At 41.7% G+C, this 13,179-nt stretch overlaps 1 protein-coding gene across 1 annotated transcript in view; it reads right to left on the bottom strand.

Moving 5' to 3' along the window:
• Positions 1 to 4,578: 4,578 nt before the first annotated feature.
• Positions 4,579 to 13,179, bottom strand: part of SORCS3 (sortilin related VPS10 domain containing receptor 3) — a 273,617-nt gene continuing 265,016 nt past the window's right edge. The window contains exons 27-28 of the mRNA XM_033515725.1: positions 9,451 to 9,611; positions 4,579 to 8,878 (exon numbers count right to left, since the gene is read on the bottom strand). Coding sequence (XP_033371616.1) covers positions 8,814 to 8,878; positions 9,451 to 9,611 — 226 coding nt within the window. The 3' untranslated portion in view covers positions 4,579 to 8,813. The remainder of the gene's footprint in view (positions 8,879 to 9,450; positions 9,612 to 13,179) is intronic.

Genomic DNA, 13,179 nt, shown 5'->3' with positions numbered 1-13,179 from the left:
AACTTTTCAGTAATGCTTGGATTAAAATTTTTCAGGCTATATTAAGGTCTAGGGTATTGATTTATTTTTGTGAATTCATTTTCCTTTTCCTTGTCACAGCTTTCACAGATTTATGAGGTTAAAGAGCATGAAGCTAATTAAATAATCTGACTGGTTGAACATCTGTTGAAACATAGTAATAACTTCTGAAGCCAATGTTCCTGATGAGATATTAATTATGATTTAAAAACTAGAGGCAGGGGTTTACCATCAAAGAAAATCAACAAACCAAAACCCTAGCCCCCTTCTGGGCTCAGAGTGAACCCTCAGCATCCCTTTGAAGCCTTTTACACCGAGTCCAGGTGTCCCTTTTAGGCTCTCTTACAGCCAGAGCTCCTAATGAAAGCCATATAGTCTGTAGGGAAGGTCCAGTCCAGCTTGAAAATTGTTGCTGTGCAGCAGCTACAAACAGAAAATAAGATTCAGACATGATGGAGCTTAACTGAATCCACTTTAGCCCAAATCAGAAACAAATGCATGACCTTAGGTTAGTGGTTTAAGTCCAAATAGCCACCTAAGTAAGGAACTGAACCTTTTCCTCAGTTCCCTCTTGCTCTCCATCCCCATGGAGCAGCTCTGGACTGACTTAGGAGTTCCTAAGCCCAGAAATTTCCACCAGACAGATGTGCAGGAATTTGGTTCTCAGCCTGGCATAGTCTGCCCTAATTTGCTTAGACTTTGCATTGTCTTCACATCTTGTTCTCAAAATAGATCTGTCAAAAATTCATTAATGGAGCAGATAAATAAGTTAGATCAATTCCCTCCTACTACTCAGGATCAGTTTATGTTTCAAGGCTGATGAAAGTATTTTGAATTGATAAGTAATTTGCAGCTGTTTGTAAATCCCCTCCTCTGCTGGTAAATTATAGGGGCTGTGGCATGGTTGTTTGTGCAGAGTGAGGGTGTGCCCCAAGGTCTGCAGGAGTTAATGACAGATCCAGAGGAAAAGTGCTCACTGATGCCAACAGCATCTCCAGGCTCTCCTGCACCAAAGCCACAGGATTGCATGTGCTTGCCCTTTCTGTGACTTTTCCTTTTAGAAATGAACAAATTGTTCACAAGGTAAATATTATCCATATTGTAAATTATTCATAGTCTCAAAGTGCAGTGGGTGAAAGTGGGATTGAAGCTTATGCTGAGACTTTTCTGCATAACCTAAAAATGGAAGGGAGGTTTTACATAAAAAAAAAAAAGAAGAGGAAAATCCCTCAGCGTCTTACAGTTCAGTTCAGATCTCTAACAGCCTGTAGACTGGAACTGACAGGAACATTTCAAGGTTAAAAAAAAATTAAAACCATAGTCTCACAGGTATTTCTAACAGTATTTCAGATTATTCCAAGTGTAGGTGATATTATTAGGCAGCAAGGTCCAGAGCCACAGATGGATTTAGACTTTCAAACTTGCCTGCAGTAAGCTTCAGACCCTTCAGCACATGCATGCTGTGGAGGGCTCCTGAGGGAAACCTTTGTGTGTGGCACGTTTTGGGTCTCAGTCTTTCTGCATCCTCGGGGACCCGTGAGTCCCAGAACCACTCTAAAATGAGGGGTGTGTACTTGTTGGGACATAAGGGCACCCAAGTGTCACCAGATGTGGCAGCAGCAGATGCTGCCCAGGCTGACTTTGATTTATCTTGGTTGTCAGATTATCTCACATTTATTTTCACCATCCCATTAAATCTTCTTTACTCTCCCTGGTTTCTCCAAGGTTCTTTTCATGAAATGCTCATTTCAAAAAGACAAGGACAGGTAGCTACACCCCTTGTCCTAGTCCAGACAATTGCCCTAGTTCTTGATGGCCCATTCACACAGCTCCCTGTGAGGCTCATCCTTGTCTCCCCTCCCAGACAAGGATTTTAACTCACTGCTTCACCCAGCATACAGACAAATTAATATCCATGAAATAGAATTGTGTCCCATGAACTGACAAATATTTCACAGTGTTTTTTCATCCCATCTTCCTTCCCTTTTCCAGCTTCAGGTCCATTTTCCTTACCTGCCTCAGGAGCTGCTTCTTTTTCATGGCAACCACTCAACCCTTTGAATAGAATCACATGTAACCCTGGGTTGAGCTTGGAAATTGGCCAACAAATCCTGCCTGAACCTTCACCCACCCAACACTGCTCTATCAGGACCCTCAGTGCTCAACACTGGGACTTGAGTAGGGAATCACTTGCTTAAAACTTGAATTTCAAGGCTGAGCATCAGGATGTGGGAGCAGAGATGACTCCATCTTACATAGCCTGAATGTGCTACATCTCCTGTTGATTCAGTTCATCCACCCTGAGACTTTAGAAACTTCCTGTGCTAAAGTCATTAAAAGATTAACCAACCATGTGCCTCTCACTGTGCCTCCTGGTCAGCCACAGGATCCCAGCCAGCCTGGTCCACCTCTTCTTCCTCACTCTGCTTCATGTCTGGCTTCCAGTTTTTCTCTCCTTTTTGCTTTCCAGGTTCATGTAGCCAACACAAGTTTTTAAAAACATGTGTCATCATAATATTTCTGTTTAATTTAATAAACATGTTTCTCCTTCCTTCCAACTATGTCCCCTGTATGTGATTTTTCATTAGTAGTAGTACTATAATCTCCCCTAAATTTTGGTCTGAAAACTGCTTGACATTCACAATTAGGCATTAAAAAGGATTTATTCTGTCCTTGAAGTATGCATGTAACTCCTCTTAATGTGAGAGCTCAGACTGGTGCAAATCAAGACTAAATTCACTGATATCAGGGGGCCTGAAAAGGTAGAACCAGCATAAAGCAATGGTAAAACAAATCTTTTTATATTTATCAAGGGTAAAATCCCAACACCAACAGCACAGTTGCCTTCTGTCCTTCCTCTACCTGCACAACTACATTTAAAATACAGTCAATTGACCTACTAGCAACAATTTTTTTTTGTAATTCAGGGACAATTTTTTTTTTTTTTTTTTTTTTGCATGGACAAATCTTTCTTTTCTGCTCACACATAGACATACATGAAACAGTTCCTAGTGAGGAATTGTTCTGTCCTCCATGACCCAAAATAAACTCATCTCTATGGTCTCATATGGAAACATCAGCAGATTTGTTTAATTAATGTTTCAGGGTAAAGGGAAAAATGTATAGATAAATACATTTAAAGGTTTTGAAAGTTTCATGGCAGCAGTCCAGTATTGCTTTCCCTGCCTTTATTTGCTGTCTTTGGGAGAAAAAAGCAGCCCATAAAGCTTAGAAAAGAGATCTGTCTCTGGGTGCTGTCACCTGCCATTTCCCTGATGGAGCACCATGATATACAACAGCAGACCAGCACTCAAGTGATGGATTACAATAATATGTCAGTAATGCAGTGGTGCTTTGATAGTCCTCAATAATCAGAGTACTTCACTGGAGAGAGGGCCAGGGGAAAAGGAAGACCCAGGCAGAAGGCAAAGCCTCAGCCTGTTGCAGTGTGCGGTGCCATGAGTGAAACAAGTGATGAGTTGACTCCAGGGGTAGTTATGGTGAGTTTTCCTGAGCAGCACCGTATTCCCTGATACAGGGGTATTTGGCACAACCACGACAATTTCATAATGTAGTAAACAATGCTGACACTACTCTTAATAAAGGGAATAAGAGGTCCATCCTTCACAGAAATAACAGCTGGATTCAGACAAAGATTGAGCTCCTGCTCATGTTTCTAGGCTATGAAGTTTAAGTGCCTGCACTTGACTTCCCAGCTGCACTTCGCTGGGCTTCTGAACAGTCGAGCACTGGGTTTCAGTGGAAGCTTGTTAAACCATGGCAATTTTATCCTTTGTGCCTGTCTGTCCATAACTTGTAGCTCAGGATCCCATGAACTCAAGTGTTACACTATCATTGCTGAAAAGAGGGGCAGACACAAACATTTCAAAAGCTGAGGGGTCTTCTGCAATGCTGAAAGCACCTCATACATCACATTTGGAGATGGCCAACCTAGTCCTTCATGGCCTGACTTTTTCAGCTTTCTGACATAAAGAAAACCAGAAACAATTGCAGTTTATGAACCTCAGACCTAAAGGAAAGGTGTGCATGCATGCATGTGCATGGGTGGAGATGGCTGATGCATATCCAGAGACACACTTCCATGCTCCCTTTTCTGTTTTTCAACAGTCTCTTCTGCCAAGGAGTGAAGAAACTTTTTCTTTCTTTTCTTTTTTCCCCCACATTGGCACTTTACATTCTCTTAAAAGCTAAAATCAGATAGGTGAGAGCATAGGATTTATGGGGTTGTGCTTGTACAAGCAGAGTGTTCTCCCCTCCTATTCACCTCTGAGGCTCCAAAGAGAATCTGCCTGTAGAATGAAAAGGTAAGAAGGTAATTATTTTTGGAGACGAGCACTAAGAAGAAAGGAGAGGTAGTTGTTTTTCTCTTTTATCTTAAAAATCTTGCCTTAGAATATTTCTCTGTTGACACTCCATGTGCATGCATGACCCTGAACAACAGAGTTGGAGGATAGATATGGCAAGGGAAATTCAGAAGAGAAGGCTTTGCCAAAAGGAAATCTAAAAAGGACAAGGATTGAAAAAGCAGCCAGGGGTAACTCTGATGTACAAAAATACATTTATTTTCAACAATTTCAAAACCACTGCCTTTTTTTACAGTAGAAATATTCAAATGGAACAATAAAACCAAGAACAGTATATATATATGTATATATATGACTCATGCAGTTGTATTACTGTGTTCAGTACAGGTATTGCAATTGTCTGTCTCATTTAATCCTTTGAAACCACAGTGGTGGTTTGGGTTTAATGCACTGTCCAACATCATCAGAAAGAATGTGTGGATTCTGGTTCAGTTCATTATCCCTGGAATGTGTGTGGGAGCTGATTGAAGGGAAAGGGAGGAGAACAGGACATCAGGACATCTTTCTACATCTGTGAAACCATAGTCCAGAAGAAAATGCACACTTCCTACACATGTTCTCATTGATGGCAACTGTGTCTGAAACACTCCATAGCCCTCTGTCACTCAGGTCTCACCTCTGATCCTTCCAGGTTTAGTGGTAGGGTTCTTGAGTACCAGTTAAGCTAAACAAATGAGCTGTTCATGGTTTATATCAGACTGTCAGCTGCACAGAGCCAGAAGCTGCATCCAGATCTCATGCATTATTCCTAAATTACAGCTAATCCATCATGGGGGAAAGGCTGGCAGTGATAGAGGGCACTGACCCAGTCTCTTGCTCTCTGTCTCTCTCTCTTTCATTTCCTCTTTTTACATAATTACAGTGTGGGATCTATTTGTGTTCTATTGATGCCATTGCCTATTTCCATCCCTACTCAGGTAAATAATAATCTACAGCTTCAAGGATTTCCATTACCATTTACCTCAGGGGTAAAACTTGCAGGGGGGAAAAAGCCCTGATGGCAACCCCAGGTTGTTATTTCCCAGCAAGACAAATAGAAGTGGCCAATACTCCAGTCTGTGCTAACACTGCAGCCCAAACAGGGCTGGCTGCCCGATCCAAACCTTACAGAGGTCCCATGGATGGACAGGAATGAAGTAGCAACCCTTCCTGTATTCTAAAGGAGCAGATTTCAGTCATGAACCCAAGCTTTTTTCAGCCTCCATCAGCTGTGACTGTGCCCTAGAAAAGCAGGAATGACCTGGTGAATGTGGTCTCATGCACAGCCTGGGGATGTGCCTGGAGCACACACCCTGGTCCTGACAGCATGAGCCAAACTACACTGAGAGGCAGCAACATCCACCAAGGCTTAGGGAAGAAGTTTGAGCAAACGTAAGAATCGGTCAGGTTTTTCTGACATGCAGTTTTGGCTTCATGGATTTTTCTTGTTTGCTCTGTAGGATACTTTAAGATCATTTTGGATTGAAAATTACACCTAGACAGGTGTTTCTCCAAAAGTGTCATTCAGAAATTTCTCAGCCTTCACTGAGATTAAATTTCTTTTGAGAAGTGAAATTTTTTTTATGTTTTATTCAATGGCTTATTCCCAATTTCTCCTTCTTACTTTCTCCCATTTGAGACATTTAACAGAAATTTTTAAAAGTGTAAAGGAATAAAATGTAAAAAAATGTGAAAAGAAATTAAGAAAAAAGATTACAAAAACTAATCCTCTGCCTTTCATGTTAAAACAACATGAGGTCAAGCCCATGAAAACCCTATAAAATTCCAAACAACAATGAAAATTTTCACTTTGCCTCATGGTTTCCAAAGGAAATAGTTAATACAGAAAATACTGAGTATTTTACATTCAGTCCTCTGCAGCAGCTCAGCACAGCAGTACCTCAAATCCTAATGATCAGCAAAGACTGAGATCAGCCCACAATTTAGCTCAAAGCCCATGGGACCATTGTTTATGTACATCCCTCCCACCTGTACCTAAATGGGAAGCCATGGCCTTGTGCTAACAGTCCTATCACCAGACTGGGCCATTACAGTAAACTACTGTGGTGTTTCAGAACAGACACAGCAATGCAACAGTTTATGCACTTGTGATGGATGGAAACCAAGGTTAAATGGAATAACACAGACATCGCTCTTCACCTTGGATTAGAAACCAGAGCAGAAAAGGGAGGGGGAAAACAGAAGAGAAATATTTTTAAATCAGCAGAATAAATAAATAAATAATTCCACAAACCTGACTGGAGAGGAGAACTGAGAATATTTAGTTTAAGTATTTCTCAAGAAACAGTTCTTCCTTATTTTTTAGGTTTACATTTTTCATCTTGAAACACCTCCTCAGTTCTGCAAAACTGTGTTTAATCGCTTTTCTCTCCACCTGCAGAGCCATCAGGATTCTAACCTTTGAAAGACATTCCAGCCCACTAACAGAGTGAATACATGTAGCTGAGACTGGTTTGTAGCCCACTGGCCTGTTGCAATCAGAAAGACAGCAAAGTAACACCTAAATTCCAGCCATCTCCTCATTTGAGACCAGGTATATTAAAGGTGATTGAGGTCCTGTATCCAGATCCCATTTGTTCCCATTTCCCTAGGAAATGGTAACAAACATTGTCATCTGCTCTCATTTCTGCCTCCTGTTACCAAACAAACACTAGAACATCTTCCCAGACATGCCCCAAATCTTCCTTCCCCTCCTGCTGGGTCCTAGAAGTCAATACTCTGCAGAATAAGGTTCATTTTTGACATCATCAACTCAAGAAAAATGGATAAAAAGTAATTCATCGCTTCATCAAAGTCAACCTCTTGCCCCTAAACTCCACCTCTTCATAGGGATATCCTCAATTCAGTGTAGTAAAAAGTTTCTACAGGCTTTTTCAATATATTTTCTTCATTAACCTCCCTGTTCTAATCAGAAAACACCAACCTACCATGCAGAAATCTCCACTCTGAACTGGAAGCTGCCATTCTGCAGCACTCACAGGAAAGAACCTTTCATAGCTCATTAATGCAGGTCTGACCCTCCACTGCCCTCTCCAAAGAGTAGTCCCTAATAGCTTACATCACGCTCAGCCAAAATTTACTACTCTTACACATCCTAAATAGCACTTCACTACATCAGCTTAACTGCAAAAAGCATGACATCCCCTGGGAATAAAGCTACTGCAACCTGCCCCACTGAGTTGAGCTCAGCTTGTACTGGGTACAGCAAGGCCTCTGATATTTGCCCACACAGAGATGGTGATGATTTCAGGATTCTTTTCCTCATTTTCACTAACAGATGCCACTAAGATCATTCTCAGAAGTGGGCAACAGTGACAGAGATGAATAGAAGATAAACATCATTAAAATATTCATGACAAGCTCATAGTCTGGCCTGCTAATATCTTTTTCTGTCCCATCACAAGAAATGACACTATATATATATATATGTAAAAAAAGGCTTGCAGTTATACATAGAGAAATAAACTACTCTCTTTATAGAGAGCAGTGTCAGATTGAAATATGACAGACAACTGGAACACGCTTGGAACCCAAGTGTGACTCAAGTGCTCACCAGGGTCCCTGTCTGGCTGGCGTGTACGTGTGTGTGTGTGTGTGCACGTGGGCGTGCATGTGTGTGTGTGGTTCAGGTTTTCTTTTAAACATATCTTCTTTTACTAAACATTAAATTATTTCCCAAGAAATAAAAAGCTATGTACACTGTAATTATCTACAGTAGGCCTTCGGCATCCTCGCTATTCACATGCACAGGGTTCGGGCTGCATTCATAAACTCAGGCTTGCTCCTCCACTGCTTGTGGTGCTGTCCCCTCCAGCCAGTCTGTAGTCCAAGGAACACTGACATGTGTGTTTGCTCTGATATTTTTTTTTTCCCTTTCTCAGCAGCCAACAGTGCCAGAGGGTGACTGAAATTAAAAGCAATTAAAAGAGACAAGATCCTGCAAAAAGCTGAGACATGCATGTCACTGGAAAGCGAGGGATGTTGGCATGTTGCAGAGCCTGGTCCAACAACCCAGTCTGAACCCTCTGGCAGGATGAAGCAGCTGATTCATGACTTATTCTGAAAAGGGCTGAAAAGGGACAATTTACTTACATGTTGCCTGAGGTACGACACCTATCTGTTGGATTTGAAGACTTAATTCCCATTATTTAACAGGAAGCTGGCATTCAAATCTCATTGCACACTTGACTCATTCTTTGCTTTTTATTTCTAATCTGATGTGTATTCTTTAAATATGAAAAACCTCTGCTATTTATGAATGCAGCCCTGGTAAACACAAAAAGCCCACCCCATTCCCTCCCAAATGATAATAATGACATATAACTCTTTCTTTTTTCATAATAATAATTATAACAATAATAATTACAAATAAAAAGTCAGAAATGCTGTAGACCAAGTGGATTCTCAGTATTAAACACTAGTGCAGTTGGGGATTTCCTTTGTGCTTTCACTGTTGGCAATTGTTGAGATGCTTCCTGTGGAGGAGAAAATAGAGAAGAGAATCAGTGCAGTGGCTTCAATAGTCTGGTCTATGTTGCTTCTCAGTCCTCCTTAGGATGTGGTAATGTAAGTGTAAAGACAGAAAAGATGCTTTAAAATTACACATTCTTTTATGTATTTACAATAAGCAGGGGACATGCAGAAAACTTAATTAATACAGCTCAGCTGACCAGCAGTAAACTCATTAAGCTGTTAGGGACATATTTACTTGTAATCATAGCACACCAACAGTGTAAGCCTGGCTCAGCAGATTCATTTGAGGGTGCAGGGATTTTGGCACTCCTCCACAGGGAATAGGTGTGAGCCACAGCTATTACCCACTTCTTTATACCTACTGCTGAAGCCACGTTCCTACCCTGGGAAAAGCTGAAAAGCTGTAAGAGAAACTCCATTACCCTGCTGCTGAGAGAGATTTGCTCAGTGAGAGATTATCTCAGTGCCTCAGGACTCGTACTCGAGGTCACAGTCACTGCCTCTCCTAATACCCAAAAGACCAAGATCTTCACCCAGACTGTGAAACAAAACTCAGTTGAGGGCTGTCTCTCACCCATCACTCGTGTGTCCAGCTCTTTGTCCATCAGCTCCTCAGGGTCTGTGAACTCACTCAGGGTGATTTTAGGGGCATTTTCACTTTGGCTGACAGAGCCAATCATTTCCTGCTCCTTGTCATGCTGAACTTGGGCATAGATGTTAATCCAAGGGATTTTCCTGCACAGGAAAGGAAAATGAGAGGTTATGTTTTTTAACACAGGGATCCTCAGCATGTCATTTATTAATGAGACAAGCTAAGCTGAGACCAATCCCAGAAACGCAGCACTAGCAGTGATGCAAAGTATGAGCTCTCAGAATGGTGAAACTACCACATAGATGTTCATCTCTGAAAGTGCCTTTAGCATCCACTAATTCCAAAAACAGCCTACAGGTACTCCAAATCTCAGGCCATTGTCTTCATATCATGTGCACAAAGACTCCCTCAGCTGCAAATTTCAATGTTCTGCCCTTTTAAATGAGAAACTCTGCACACAGTGGACACAGCACTCAGCTCAGAGAACAGCAATCAACTAAGTACAATCAGCTGCAATTGTCAACTCTCTCAGTATTTATTATATGATCAGTGTTGCATTGGAAACCAAAAGTAAAAATCAATTTGGCACTAGTATCAACTGAGCAAAAAAATTGCTGGGCTTGTTGCTGCTGACAGGCCCACACTGACTCAGAAGAAACTGCCACATCTGAGAGAGTTATAAAGAATTGTTCCTGCCTCAGAGTCAGAAAGGATTTGGACCTCATAACACCCATCCAAAGTCTATTTGTTACCATTCCATTGAAAAAGCCAGTTTGTCATGCTATGGATCATGTAAGTTTGTAGGGACTTATTTTTCTTTGCTGCTCAGGAAGTCAAGGAAGTGAAGGGATTATTTCTTCCTCCTTCTCCCAAGCAAAGTTACCTTGGCCTGCTAGAATGACATCCTTGAGAGTCAGGTAGACAGATTATATAGGTCTAGACAGACAGGTAGTAATCCCTGGGGGAATGCAAGTTTAAAATGAGAGACCCAAAAAGGAATGTGTTAAGCATCATGGGGGTTGCCAGGATTATCTGCATTGCCTGTTGGAAGTTGGCTGTTTTTTCCTAATGCTCTTAAAAAGTCTTTGTGCCACATGCAGTTCACACTGCTCCAATAAGGAAAACTTAGAGAATATTTTAAGTTCCTTAAAGCACACAGGAGCTAGAGAGAAAGAAGTTGTGTTCAAAAGAAGTAATATAAAATGCCATACCTTTATGCTGATCTGTGTGCAGTTGGATATGTCAGAGACTGAAAGCAGCCTCAGCTCTCATTTCTGTTCAATAGATCTATGCTGATTTTACTCCAGTGAAGTTCTGGCCTAAACCAACTTGTGCTGTTGCTTGATTTGGCATTCTGTTCTTAACCAGCATCAAGCCAGGATGTATTTGGGAAGTTTAGCAGCAGAAGACAAGTCTCATGATCTCCCTTTCTCCTACCTTCTAATGTTTAAATATGCCTTAAATGCCACCAGAAGATACAGGAACGACACAAGAAATGAGTGAGAACGAATGCATTCGTATAGGATCTAAGTGCCCAGAATTTGTCTGGAGATGTACAGAGACATGAGAACATGCCTGGAGATAATGGAAGACAGTTCTGCTTCCAAACAATTCAATGGCAGAGCAGTGATCGTCTCTGAACTTTGAGTGGAAAGGTGAGAAAAACTCTTTAGAACTGTGAGGCAGAGAGCCAAGGTACTTCAGAGAGTTGGGAAAAAGGAAACTGAGATGGCTGTACATATGTGAATGCACACCCAAATACCTAATCCTGCTGTGATTACACAATCACATTGCTCTGAGCACACACAAGCACACAGTCCTGCACTGCTGTCCCAGGACACACACGTGGACTGCCCCACAGCCCCACCACTGCTCAGCACTCATACACACACAGTATTGACTGATATATGCTCAATCTTCCAGAAAAAAAAACAACTTTTTTACAGATTATTTCCATAATTTTCCCTTCTTCCTTCCTTTTCTACTGGGACCTCCTCAGTAAGCATCTCTCTGGCAGCAGTGTTTAACATGCCTGCTGAGTCTATAAATTGATGGACTCACAATAACGAGTCTGTGTGCAAACCAGCAAAGCACCAACTCTGTGAATTTGTAGAATTAAAAAATCACATCAGCCTATGCTCTCCCATAACCTTTCCCTGTCAGCAGAAGTTCTGTATTCAGGCTGGGACCACCACTAATCAGAGAAGTACACTTGGCTAATGGACGTCTGCATCACTGAGAGCTACAGGAAAGCTTTTGGGTTTGCTCCCCTTTTTCTACTGAAAATCATTGCACGCTCTCATTTCTGCTCCACTGAGCCAGGGGTTTTAGACAGAGCTGAAAAGTTGCTTTCTGTTCTGAAAAATCAAGTTGAGAACACTCTGTGTATATGACTTATCCTAAACTTTGTCAATTCAAACTGGGGTTTCCCCTTTGGGACAGAGAGATAAGAGTGGACAGCCAGCTAATAAGCTTTTGGACTAAGCAAAACTGATGCTTTAACCACCTTCCTCTTCACTTCCAATTTGTAATCAAACAATCAACTTTCAGACAGATTTTAACAAGGCAGGGTCTCCACAGCCCTAGAGCACAATAGAAGGCTGATGGCTGCTATACTCAAAGCTCAGAGTGCTTAAGTAGTACAAGAGTCAGTTTTATGAGCTGCAGCAGCAGAACATGACCCAGAGAGTGTCAAAGCAAAGTGCATTAACAAGCTCCTCACTGTTCTCTGGCAGCTGGAATATAAAGACCCTTTTTCCTGGTAACTGCTGACCACAGGACCAAGGACATGAGGCCAAACCCAGGAAACAATCTCACCAAGACACAAGGGAAAGCATGTCTTACACAGGGCTGTACCTACATTTTGTCACATCTCCCAGGAAGACTTCTTTGCCTTCCTCATCCTACACCTGGGTGTGAGAGTCATCATCAGCTGCCTCCCCAGCTCAGTATTGAATCAATGCCTTAAACAAATCCCATTCCCCTGGGAAGCTGTATTCCACCTCACAGAAGCAGAGAGGGGACTTCAGGCTGCAAAAGGAGGTGGTGCTGTGGGCCTTGAAATCTGCATCTGAGCAGAGTCACACAAATGCTTTCCCTGGAAATTGTCCTGGGCCACTGAAGTCAGTGGGAGCTTGATAACAATTAGCAGGGTGCCTGGGACCAAGCACTGCAAGGTGAGCCACCCACTGATTTGGACAATGGTGAATGCAAGATGTTAGCAAGGAGGGAAACTTTAAACCTGGAGATCAGGATAGATGCCAGTCTTATCATATCATTTAATTTTGAATATTGTTTGTATCCCACTAACACCCTTAGAGAATACTAGCCTTATCCTGGAGGCAGAAAAGCTGGAGAAAGCAACATTTCCCTGGAATCTGGAAAGGAAAAGCTCTAGTTTTTTGTTAAGAGGAACTACTATGTCCAGAAAGTTTTATTTATTTAATTTTAAGTCAGACTCAGATTATGTTTCTGACATAACATTTTGCCACTAGTCAGGACCTAGGCACACAGAGCATTTTATGCTGTAAGTACTGTACTGAATGCAAAGTTTCTCCTAAGGAGCTCCATCTGCTTAAAATATATCCTCAAAATCAGACCTTCAGCAAACAGCCCATTCTTATCACATAGTTTGTTTCACAGCTTGCAGCAGCCAAGTGCCATGGGCCAGACCTGGTCCTGCCTGCTGTCTGGAAGCAGAAGATTTACATT

Source organism: Parus major, chromosome 6 (assembly GCF_001522545.3).
Source record: "Parus major isolate Abel chromosome 6, Parus_major1.1, whole genome shotgun sequence".
Classification (NCBI taxonomy): Eukaryota; Metazoa; Chordata; class Aves; order Passeriformes; family Paridae; genus Parus; species Parus major.
This window is presented reverse-complemented; position numbering and strand designations above follow the sequence as displayed.